Source organism: Lytechinus variegatus, chromosome 3 (genome assembly GCF_018143015.1).
Source record: "Lytechinus variegatus isolate NC3 chromosome 3, Lvar_3.0, whole genome shotgun sequence".
Taxonomy (NCBI): Eukaryota; Metazoa; Echinodermata; class Echinoidea; order Temnopleuroida; family Toxopneustidae; genus Lytechinus; species Lytechinus variegatus.
Genome location: NC_054742.1, coordinates 16325325 through 16338946, shown reverse-complemented (window position 1 = coordinate 16338946; position 13622 = coordinate 16325325). Strand labels below are relative to the sequence as shown.

The 13622-nt window shown below is 34.4% G+C and overlaps 1 protein-coding gene across 1 annotated transcript; it reads right to left on the bottom strand.

Annotated features, from left to right (window-relative positions):
• Positions 1 to 8418: 8418 nt before the first annotated feature.
• Positions 8419 to 13622, bottom strand: LOC121411973 (endoplasmic reticulum membrane sensor NFE2L1-like; the record flags this gene model as incomplete). Its single annotated transcript, XM_041604884.1, is given in 5 exon segments — positions 8419 to 10873; positions 11368 to 11466; positions 13203 to 13296; positions 13298 to 13399; positions 13401 to 13622. Coding segments are annotated over 5 exon segments (1158 nt in total), but the record flags the coding sequence as incomplete, so codon positions are not given.

The window sequence follows — 13622 nt, the reverse complement described above, 5'->3', positions numbered from 1 at the left end:
CTTTTTTCCATTCCATTTCTTCAAAAAGAATTCATGATAATAAAATGTATTGTAAAAGTTCCAGCGGTATACCCTTTTTTTCTATTTCCGATCACTTACCATATAATTAAATCATTTACCATAATAATTGTCTACATTTTGGTTTATCTAAATCTCATATTTTTGTTCTAATTTCCCAAAATTCGCCTTTGTTACTAATGCCTTAGAATGAGTTATTCATTCTCAACTTGGAAAATTGCAAAGGTTGCAAAATGCAGCTGTGCGTATTGTAACTCTATCTAGCAAGCGCAGCCACATCACCCCTATATTGAAAACTCTTCACTGGTTGCCCCTGAAGGAACGCATAGTCTTTAAAATCCTTCTTTTGATTTTTCATACAGTCAATGGAACTTCCCCCAGTTACAATAGGTCTTTGATGCATCATTACCAACCCTCAAGAAATTTACGATCCTCATCATCTAATCTCTTACAAATTCCAGTTGCTAAGAAATCATGAGGGGAGCGGGCCTTTGCTCATGCAGGACCTAGCCTGTGGAATTCTCTCCCACACAGTTTGAAAACCCAGACTTCAGTGACCACCTTCAAGGGCAACCTGAAAACATACCTGTATAAAAGTGTTTTTTGATAGACATTGACTTATTGTTCAGACATGTATTACATGTATATGTAAATAGTTTTTGTTGTTCTGCTCTGAAGCGCCTTGAGCATCTAATCAAGATGGAAAGTGCGCTATATAAATCTTATGTATTATTATTATTATTCAGTGGTGGCACCAGGACTTTAAAAAATAGGGCAGAGGTAGACAAAGAATTTCTATGCATTTTCATAAAATTGATTGTGAAGAGGTAATGTGAAGCTTTAGTGACTAGGGTGCAGATATTCACCTTTTCATCCCTGGTTGGATGCAGGGGCAGAGCCTTGTATTAACAGAGATAGATATAAGTCTTCCTGTTATAAAAAGGGATTTACAAATATCAGGTAATGCTTCCTGTCTTTAAGGTAGCCTATTTTTTTCAAAACCACATTATGAACTCATCCCTTGTATAATCTTAACCTCATAAGGCATAGACCTATTCTTTTGTCACATAAAGTGCATTTCTCTTCAAAAACACATCAGAGTAAAATGCAAACAGCAATACCATTATATGCAAGAATAAATGTTGGAAAAAAATATACTAACCAACTAATCACAAAACTTACATTATCCTGACATTTTTCACCTATCTACATGGATATATCTATATGCACGTACATTCCTGACATCTTTAGGCTTACTTTCATTCCTACTTAAATGCGATTCTTGTCTTTGGATTCTTTATGATAAACATATCCACTAGTCAATTGAAAGTGCTCTAACCATGTGACTTACGAATGTACAGCTTTTCAGCCTCTGGTTTGACATCCTGGCTTTAAGATGATTTTTGCTGGAGGTGCGTTCATAAGCAGTTGTACTAACTGGGAGAACGGCAGATAATTTGAATCTGTAATGGACTGAAAGATGCTTGACGGTTTTGTAGTTAAGAAATATCTGGAACTTTGGATTGCAGTTTATTGCAATTGTATTTCGGTCCATTTTCCTTTGCTACTGTAAGTAATTTTCTGAAGAAGTTATAAGCTTTGGTATCTGATCTGAAAGTATTAAAGTCTTCTTGTTATGACTTTATCAGATCTGCTGCATATTTTTTTTTTATTTATTGTTTCATGTGTGTTCACATCATCCACAATCTCATATATGAAAATACAGTGATACATGATTATTACATAAAGACAATATTACGTGAAGAAAATATTACATAATCTCTCATTAACAGAGCACACAAAGGTCTTACAACATAAGTTTGAAGCTTGAGTCATTACAAAACCATTATTTTACACTAACCAAAAAAAAAAAAGCTGATGAAAGGGTATATATGCATACAGGTACATGTATATAGTATATACAATATTTACATAGAATTATACAGAGAAGATGAAACAAGAAAAGAAAGGAGGGTACCCTAGTTCATATAAGAATATATGCATAATTTGTCAAGCAAATATTGGTAATCCAAATTGACACTCTGCTTTTTATCTGATGCAAACTTGGCAGAGCTTTTTTTAAATTAGTTCCGCGTCTTGTTTGAGAATATAGCCTTGTTTGATGCAGCCTATTTCTTTGGTGAAATAATGATGTAGATAAAATGTTATAAAATCAGTTGCTCAGGGAATAGGAGATGTGTCCCCTCATACCTACAAAAAAACAATTTCAGTTGCTTTTACAAGGGAGAGGAGCTCTAGAGCAAGATGATATGTTTATTTTGGTTATGGTAAAACTTAGCATTGTAAAGCAGTTCTAAGCGTATAATGTGATATACACTGACAGTCATACAAATCAAGTCATTAACCATATAGACTTATGTTAGTGGGTAATAGCGTTAGGAGCTAAGAGTGAGCAGATGATAAAATTGTCATTATTTGAAGGGTGAAAATGCCATTTTTGAAAACTATAAAGCTTGAGTAGGATTCTTTTGACAGCAATTACTGTACCCTTTTTTTTCAAAATTTCTGGTGGGGGGGAGTGCTCCTGACTGTTTCTATTAAATGAATTGAAATGAATTTTTTGGTATCTTGATTAATTCTTATGTTATCATTTCGATTTGTGAGGAGAAAAGATCATTTATAGTTCTGTTATTGACATTTTTGTCTCACCTGCGAAGCAAAGTGAGACTATAGGCGCCGCTTTTCCGACGCCGGCGGCGACGGCGGCGGCGGCGGCGTCAACATCAAATCTTAACCTGAGGTTAAGTTTTTGAAATGACGTCATAACTTAGAAAGTATATGGACCTAGTTAATAAAACTTGGCCATAAGGTTAATCAAGTATTACTGAACATCCTATTAGAGTTTCATGTCACATGACCAAGGTCAAAGGTCATTTAGGGTCAATGAACTTAGACCATGTTGGAGGAATCAACATCGAAATCTTAACCTGAGGTTAAGTTTTTGAAATGTCATCATAACTTAGAAAATATATGGACCTAGTTCATGAAACTTGGACATTAGGTTAATCAAGTATCACTGAACATCCTACATGAGTTTCACGTCACATGACCAAGGTCAAAGGTCATTTAGGGTCAATAAACTTTGGCCGAATTGGGGATATCTGTTGAATTCCCATCATAACTTTGAAAGTTTATGGATCTGATTCATGAAACTTGGACACAATAGTAATCAAGCATCACTGAAAATTTTGTGCAAGTTTCAGGTCTCATGATTAAGGTCAAAGGTCATTTAGGGTCAATGAACTTTTGCGAATCGGGGGTATCTGTTGAATTACCATCATAACTTTGAAAGTTTATTGGTCTAGTTCATTAAACTTGGACATTAGAGTAATCAAGTATCACTGAACATCCTGTGCGCGTTTCAGGTCACATGACCAAGGTCAAAGGTCAATGAACTTTGGCCGAATTGGGTGTATCTGTTGAATTAACATCATAACTTTGAAAGTTTATGGATCTGATTCATGAAACTTGTACATAAGAGTAATCAAGTATCACTGAACATCTTGTTCGAGTTTCAGGTCACATGATCAAGGTCAAAGGTCATGTAAGGTCAATGAACTTTGGCTATGTTGGGGTTTTTTTGAATAACCATCATATCTCTGTAAGTTTATTGGTCTAGTTCATAAAAAAGTGGACATAAGAGTAACCATGTATCACTGAACATCTTGTGCGAGTAAGAGTAGTATTCAAAGTCAGCACTGCTGCTATATTGAAACGCGTGATGCAGGTGAGACGGCCAGAGGCATTCCACTTGTTAATTTTAACAAAAATGTTAAATTTGTCTTTGTAACATCCATATACATGTTTGGTCATGATATTTTGGTATTTTGAATACTTTTCCTATAAATTTATTATTATTATTTGTAGTATTATTAGTATAATATATGTGTGTATATATATATATATATATATACCACACATTCCTCGATATATACTGCTTACATTTCTTTCATTTCTCCAAAGTATAACCATAATATTTTTATCTAGGTACCTGTGCAATACAAAAAAAACCTCGAAAGCTTTGCATATACTTGCAAGTATAAAGAATATATTTTCTACACTCTCCTGCCTAGATTCCTTGCTAAAATATATATTCATATTCTAATGTAATTTATATACAAAGAAGAAAATATTGAATTCATATATTGCAATATTAATGCAGTTCATGCAGTTTGGAATGTGTACTTGTAAGGTAAGATAAAAATATTGGAATTCTATAATTATACAAAATGAAAACAGAAGTTTGTGGCTAAGATCTTGTATCACATCTAAGGTCTTGTATCACATCTTGGGTTTTGTCCCATAATAATAGACCAGTTCATAGTTACCTTCAAGGGCAAAGTTTGTACAATTGACCTTTCATTTACTCCATTAGGATAGGCAAATTTCAAAGTAAGATGTTACGTAAGTATGCCTGACACATCAGGATGCTGATAGCACACCAATGAACACTTTATGAAGGTATTTGTTGTATTTCTTTTTTGACTTGGCATATTACTATTGCAATATACTTGGTCAACCGTTAAATGCCAATTGCTTCCAGTGGATCTAATGAAAAGCCCAATTCAAAAGAATATATGATTAATAAAGACATCACAGTCGGTGTGTATCTCATTGAATATTAAACTACCATGTCATTTGAGTTCAAATGACATTCTTCTGATTAAGCATCATGCACAGAATGGAATTTCGAACTTCTAAGGTTTAGATTGAAATATTTATGTATGTCAGTATTACTTTGATCATCTATGTCAACAATGGTAATTAATTAAACTCTTGCCAAAGGAATAAAATCCTGTGTTTATTAAAGGTGATATGTATTGTTTGTATGTCACATTTAGGGTTTGAATTTTTTTTTAAAGAACCTCACCCTTCAATGAACTTTGGTTTGTTTTTCTCCAAATCTCTTTGGCAAAAGTTACTTGAATAACTAATTATAATTATCTGTCTGACCAGTTCTCTGTCTACATCTATGAATTCACTTTTGTCATCTTCTTGTCTCAGCCTTTTGCAAAACTGAGCAATGTTTTTCTTCTGGGTTTTGGAAAATTTCATGAAACATGATGGTTTATGAGTGGAGAATGTCCTTGGTTTTCACAATCATATTCATCCTTTTTGTCATCAAGTGTGTCAAATATGTTATGCAAAGCATCTCCTCCAAAGTGTAATAACAAAGTATGCTTTTGCTGGGGTACAGATATGTTAAACCTAATTATAACTACCTTCAAATCATTTAATCCAAGTCTAACACCTTTCAGTAATTGAAGTGTTGTTTCCATGGCGGGTCAAGTGGTGCAAGTACTGGCATGCCTTCTATCATATTCATCTGCTTGCGCTTTGAAGCTGACAGTAAGCATTACACAAGATCAGGTATGTGGGGCAAGGCTGCTCATAGGTTATATAGACTGTGCACAAAATCAGGCGGGACAATTTTCCATCAAGGTAGTGGGCGCATTTGGGCTCAGACTCGTTGCCATTGTAGTGTAGCTTTTTGTACATGGAATGATTCAATGAGAGAGAATTCATAGTTACATGTTAGGATGAATTTCAAGTCCTTTAATGAGATAATTCATGATATCGGGCACAATAGATGTTCTGCCTTAGATGGCATGAGAGAATTGAGGATAATATATATGATCTGCCATCTTTTCTTTTTCAGTGGTAATCAGATGTTTTTGTTTTAATGTACTATTGTGCTATGTATGAAGTCAGATGCTTAGTTGAAAGAATTTAAGGCATAATGTTACATGTATTGTAGTGTTTATATGTGCTTTATTAGGCTTATTCATGATTTTGAATATTTAGTGTAGAAAATATCCATGTACCAATATGCAGACTGTTATTATGCCGGATGATAAGTTTACATAATAATCTCTTTCTGTCTCCTTGAAATAGATCTATTCATTTGTTAGTAATCAAGGTCGGACTCCAGAAAAATGAAATTTGAAATAAAGCATGTATAGGGGAAGGCGGGGTAAGATAAGCCATTTTTTTGCTTTTTGCATGTCAGGACTGATATGACTAATAATCTTGTAGAAATAAGTATCTTGCCTCAAAATTTCATTCTTGGGAAACATTGTTTACCTCTATGAAACTTTATACTCCCACACTGAAAGGCACTGTCATTTTTTTAAACGAAAGATGTCAAATGGCTCAACTTGCCCCACCCATGGGGTAAGTTGAGCCACCTTTTGGGGGTAAGTTGAGCAGCAAAATCTATGAGGCAAGAACCAGTGTGAAAATCATTTTATTTCAAAGTCTTTTCACTTCTTAATCATATAGAAACACTAAAGTCCGTTAAAACTATAACAGTTATCTTGTGAATTTGGTCCATTAGAGCTGCATATCAATAGCCTTTTAAGAATGATTTGTTTTTATAAATACATTATCATATCAATTACCATGGCTCAACTTGCCACATGTTGACTGCTCAACCTACCCCAGTCCGAACTTTATGGAATATTTTCACATCCACACATTTTTTATGCACCCATCATGTAAAAGACTATGACAAGAATGAAAATCCATACCTGGACTAACAATATTGTCATCTTTTGGATGCATATGGGTTAAATGCATTAATCTATTTCACACTTCCTTTCTTTTTGGCAGAAAGTTGTATTTTTCCCTCTAAAAATCTTCCTGTTTCAATCTTGAAAACAATGTGGTGGGGTTGGGGGTTATGCAATGGATCATCAATAAATGACACCACCCCAATGTCCTCATTCATAATTGGCCAGGGAGTGGCACTGGTGGCTCAACTTACCCCGCCTTCCCCTACATATTTAGTGCTTTTAAAACTTTGTTTCACTACCTTCCATCAAGTCTTTACACACATTCCTTATCTGTCATTTCCTTTTTCTTATTCTTTCTTTCGCACATATTTTCTTTTCCTAAATTTTCATCTGAGTTGATTTCCCCCATTCCAACATCATTGTTGTGATCAATATATTATTTAATAGTAATATATTATTTGGTATATTTCTTTGTGAAACAGTAAAGCAAATATTTGGTTATTAAAGAAATGTATCTCTGTCGTGTCTAATTGTTCAAAAAATAAACACTTGACCAATGTTATTTCATAGGCATGATTAAAATAGTGGCTTAATGGATTATGATGTTGGAGAACTCTGTGCATCCTATTATTAACTTTAAAGAATTTATATATTTCCATCTTTCATAAAATGAATGAAATATGTCAACTATAATGTTAGTGTAACTATTAACATAACTTCCGTGAAATTGTATGTGTAACAAACTGAAATATTTTCTAAATTCTGCATGAAATTGAAAATAAATGATATATATTCAAACTTTGTGAATGGAAAACATTGCCTTTGTTGACCGATAGTGAGAAAGAGTAAACAAATGTGAAGATAAAAAGAATGACACATGGAGAGAAAGTGTGTTTGGGGGGGGAGGGGGTAGAGGGGTTGGGAGATAGATAGATGGAGATAAAGTTTTGAGAGAAGGTAAGGTTATACGGGAGGTCAATCTAACATCAAGTTAGTTTTAATAAAAGCAGAAAAAAGAAAGATTAACAAAGGTTTGATGAAAGTATTTTCAGGTTACATGTAGCTCATGTTACATGTGTACTCAATCAGAAAATGTATCAATGACCCATTTAATAATCACAATGGAATTTAGATGAAATATGGGGAACTGCTCACATGTGACTTCACAAATTTTTCACTTTGAATATTCTGAGTTTTTCATGGATGGATTTTTGTTCATAACACACTTCATCAGGCTGCTTTTCCTTTAAAAGCTGTAGAGTGAGAAAGAGGTCCATTATTTTTTTTTTTTGGGGGGGACAAGGGTACATTTAGTAGATTTTTTTCTAATCCCACAAACATATCAATAAAAAATTCATAAAAATCGTATGGATACTAAATGTATATAAGTTAGTTTTTTAATCCCTTGCTCAATTTTACATGTGATCTATCCACAAAAATTGAGCGAGATGATGTCACACACTATTCTTTTTAGGTGAATTAGTTCTTGATTAAGCACAACTTAAAATGAGGAAACTTCAAATGATCAATCAAAACTATGCTTGGTATTGGAGGAAAACAAAAACACGTTCTCCATAAAAACACAAAAGGAAGTGTGACATTATTGGCTCAGTTATTAGCATTCCACCTGGATTGCGCAGAAAACTGATTAAAAAAAATTAGTTAATAATTTGTTATGCCATACCTCTTCTCTTACTTTCGATTTTCAATGAAAAGAAGTGTCATGCTTGTTTGATTTTGCTCCATTAATTCAAATCAACTTGTTTGGGTTGACCTGGCCTTTTCTTTAACCAATTATTCATAGTAATTCCGGATTCATACATGCACACACACACATACAAAGAAAAACAATACAAATTTGATATATTTTTAAAGATTTTATTGGTTTTCTCTTTCTCTCTGCAATAATCAATATGTATATGTACAACAATAGCAGGATTTTCTGTTATCAACACTTCTCTTGCTAATAAAATATTTTATTCAACAAATGCAATCTTTCATGCAAAAATCTTTTCTGCGGATACAAATGAAGTCCTTTTGAAAGTGAAAATGGCAAAATCTGATTTTGAGTACGACATAATAAAGCATAAAATCTGCATGTAAAACTTAATTCAAATCTCAATGTCCAGATAAAGCTTTAAAGGAGAAAAATCCTCATTTACAAAATGCAAGCAGGCCTTCTTTTCTACATGTACATCTACAAAATGAATATTCAATCATGTGATATATTTGTACCAAATGTTGAAACTGGAAAATATTAAGTTTAGAGACAAAGTCTACATGTACAGACAAATAAAATTTACACATTTCCTACATGTATTAATCATTCATCAGAAGTAATTCATGAATGTTAATTCATATCACTTATTCATGGGTATGTTACCCATGTACATACAAACCCCTGAAAACTTAGTAGTAAACCAGTGGGTACAATGAACGGATTGCCAACAAAAACATGAAGAAAAAAAATGCCATGATCATCCCACAAGAATATCTGAACTCCTTCCACTACTGGATAGCTAGTCATAAATAAGTCTTGTCTTCTCTTTTTCAGTCAAATATCATCGTCTATTATTGGAAAACTCCATTGCATAATAATCTTTCTTTAGCTATTTACAAATATGTACATCACAAGAGTTAACACAATAATATAGGACACATTTAGCTAAGCAGAAGAGAAGCCTGTCAAAGCAAGATGAAAATGATCATTATCTCTAATTTGCTATATTAAATAAATCTTCAAATTTTCATGTCATATTCCCCTTGACCACAGAAAATTGAAAGGCTAAGGGGATGTATTCTTGTGTCTATAGGAGGCTTTTGTATATCGATTGAAAATATGGCTTGAAAGATTCAGAATCATTCACAAATAATACAAATATTATATCCTGTCCTGTCAACTTCTCTGACCATAATAATGTTGTGTGAGATGATTTATTACAATAACTGATATTTCTAATCCAGTAAGAAGTAATTTGATAGAGGCACAACAATCATTACTAGTCCCTCCCAGGCCGACCAATCTTGCTTTCTATTAGCTACAGCTGTCCCTAGGAAAACACTGGACTATCAAACACAACTAAGCAATCATGCTTGAAGCATGTGCGTAATGCGACCAACAGATATAAAACAAAACACATTTCTGCAAAAAAAATACAATATAGAAAAATACATTCAAATAATGGACCCACATGTACATGAATGTGTAATATAAGCCTTGAAGCAATATAAAACAAAAAAAATTATAAACTTTGTGGTTTAAATAACTTGAAATAAACTGAACACTGATGATGCAAGCTGAAAGAGGAAAGCAGACCTCTTTTGCAATCACAATGGTTGTGATTAAAGGGATAGTTCAAACAATGTAAAAAAAAAAATAGAAGTATACAACAGGAAAGGCACTACAGAAAATGGGAGGTTAAGTAATTTGGGTCTTTGAATTTTGTGTTTTGCCTCTTGCACCTACATGTAACAGGTATATCTAGATAATTGTAATGATACCAAATAGAGAAATATTCATTCCCTCACTCCTCAGGGTAGAACAGTGAAAATAACAAAGAAAGAATGATACACTGCCAACAAATAGTGACATAAAAAAATTAAAAAAAATTTGATAGCATGGAATCATAAGCATATTACAGCTTGAACAGTCTCTGAAATAAGTGAAGTGATTCTTGATTACATTGATTGCTCATCTCTGTCTCTTTGATTGCTATTGCGAGGGATAAGGTATACAGTACCATCAGGCATCTGTTGCAGCGTATAGTCATTGGGATCAACTGGGCTCCCATGCTCATCTTGAACTGAAGAAAATACTTCTTCACAGAGTTCTGCATATCTCTGCTGCATCTCACTAACTTCTTTGTCAATGTTATCACGCTCTTTCACCAGCTTGTCTCTCTCCATCCTCAGCTCACCAACTGTTGATTCCACAAACTGGATGGCATCTATTTTACGTTTACGGCAATTCTGAGCAGCGACTTTGTTTTTCCCACGCCTCCTGATATCACGGACAAGCTGCATCTGAGGATCTGTGAGCTCGTATTTTTTAATCAAGTCATTGAAAGAATCAACGGGAAGGTTAATGATCTTTTCAATGCAGAGTGGAAGTTTTAAAGCCTTGGCACGTTTCTCATCTCGATTTAACTTGGAGCTGCCATTTGTTCCATTGTGGCTCATGTTTTGTGCACCATTGCCATTCTGCATCTGAGATTGTGAAGGTGCAGCATATGAATGGTTGTGTTTCACATTCTCCATCTTAGGGGGTTGACTACTGTAGCTGTTACTGCTTGAATCACTGCCATACTGCCGCTCGTGACCTGTAAATGAAAAAAATGCTATGTAAGCATCAACATGTACACCCAAGCTATGATAAAATTTTACCCAAATACAGGAAGTGTAAAAGCAATACATTGACCACCCACACCATATTTAAGACCATGATAACAAGAATATCATTCTCCAGTAAACTATTTTTAAAATATAAGAAGAAATTCATTTGAAAGGAAATGGATTTGCCTCGTCACAATGAAACTTGTGTCTTTGGGTAATCCATTCAACACTTGTGCCATACATATAATGTCAAATTTAGAGCTTTTGTTTACTCTGGATATGTTATTCCAAACAATCAATTTTCTGCCAAGTCTGTCTCTCCTCCAAATGAAAATAACTTAATACAGTGCACCTACAAAGTGATAACACTACGAATGCTTACTCATTTTCAGTATGATTTAGTATGAGCATGAATTTACAATATATATTTTGTTCATTGAAATAAAAAAATAAGAGAATAAATGCTGTAATTCCAACTGACCTCTTGAAAAACCATATCCTCCAGTTGCACCCTTGAAGCTGTCTTGATCTGAGCTAGATGAGTAACCAGTTGCACCTTCACCTTCAAAGATTGATCCATCTGTTAATACAAAACAGATAACAATTGAGAAAATATAAATATAAATAAAGCAAAGTTCTGACTGCATAATGCGTAATTCTCACACAAAAAAGTTCAGATAAAAAAAATTGTCACATTCTTCCTGGTTACTTGAGAACAAATGATGAAAAAAGAAGACAGTAGTGTCCATCTTGTCCTCCTCTGGTCTTGCTCCTTGTGTATTTTCAAGTTTCATCTCCAAGAGACATGCATGCCAGTGCTCATGAAATCAATAGTGATATATAGGAGTCACTTCTGCAACCATACAACCAACTCACCTAAGCGTGGATAAGCAAACAAAGGCACAACAACCTGTATATACGCCATTGGTAATCCATCCATCGGAAAACAATGAGGGATCCAAACATAAGCAGGAGCAATAAATGAGAATGGTATATTAGCATCAAATCTCTGCATTATAAATGCTTTCGAGCTTTTCCAACATCACAGACTCTGCATAACAGCCAGAAGAAGTAAATACATGTAGCATCACATGAAGTATTGAATCAAACTAGAGCCACGTCTGATATTTGATACATTATTGTTCTGCAACAACATAAATTGAACACTTTCTTAGCCTGATTGAGTCAATTCAAAACAGCAGCAGAAGAGTAATGAGAACAAAGCATAAGGTTTGAAATGGAAACATTCAGCACTTGAATGAGAGAAGAATACATGTAAGAAAAGAAAGAAAAAGAATAACAGTACAGGATCAAGTTGCAAGTAGACCTTATCACCCTTCTCCTGAGAATATGTAGCAAGCTCAGCACTCTCACTGACCTTTCTTGACAGTCTCATCAGATTCGGCAAGGATCCAAGTTCCTACTGCATAAAAAAATTTTCATGGTAGTGGAATCCTCCTGGAATCCCATGATAGGTACATAACATCTTATGACCTACATTTAGAGGCCCTTGCTTATATGTGGTAAATGTACACCTACTTTTTGAGAACAAATGTCTGGAATGATGATATGATGGAGGCAGTCAAAAAACCCCCTTTATCTGAAAAAAATGAAATAGTCACTGTAGACACATACCAGCACTTTCAACTACAAAGTCTACAATATGCACCATACAATTTAAACCTGACAATATGAGAGTATCTCAAACAGCTTTTCCGTGGTATTAGTATATGGCAAGCAAAATGATAGAATACTGAAATTAATGGAAATAAACATCACTACTGGTTATTGTCAATTCATGAGAGGATTAGAGACCTCTTGCTCTGTGCCTCATCAACCCCTGTCTTGAGCAATCCTATTATCATTGAAAACATAGTGACACTTTGTGTGAGTCTTAGCCATCATATTCAACTTGTTATAAAAGTCACGTTCAACATCAGTAAAAAGGCCTGATCCAAGTCATCCAACAACACACGGAAACAGAAAATGTTAACAACTGAATGAAGACAATTCTCTTCAATTGATCATGTAGCATTTAAAGTTACAAGTAATATCAAATATACAAAGAGTAGGCCTATATTTTTTAAAAAGGGAAAATGTTGGTATGGTAACAACTTTACAGATTGTGAACCTGCTTAGACTTTGTAGGAGGCTCACTTGGTTCCTGTGAACAGCAGGTTCAATGTTTAATTTACAAATTAATTAATGTTAAATATTCATATTTTATTCTTATCTTCAAATTCCTCATAAATACACAATAGTATAGCCAATTAACCTCATTGCTACTGAGTTTTCACAATGCCAACAACAACTTACCACTGTCTTCATCATTCGTCAGGGACTCAGAGTCTTCTCCGAGAGCAGCAATTACATCTTGCATCTGTTCATCAAAGTCCAGATCCAATGGGTTTGATTGGATGAGCAGAGCTTGGTGAGTTAAGGAGGTCCATGAGGAGAGAGCTGCTGTTTTCTGCTGTACTGAGGTTGGCAGCAGGGAAAGGTGCTGAGGCATTTGACTGCATTCATCTGCAATGTTTGCATCAAGTAGTCTGTCATGTTGTTAGAAGGAGCACTTGCAGTGGCATTCGTAGAGTGACTCTGCGCATCCACATTTGGAAAGTTGTTAAAGAGTCGGTTGCGTGTGGGAGGCAAAAGTATAGGTTGTTGCTGTGACTGGGCATTCTGCAAGCTCACCATGCCATTGGTGGAAGCCTTTACAGCAAAGACATCATTCAA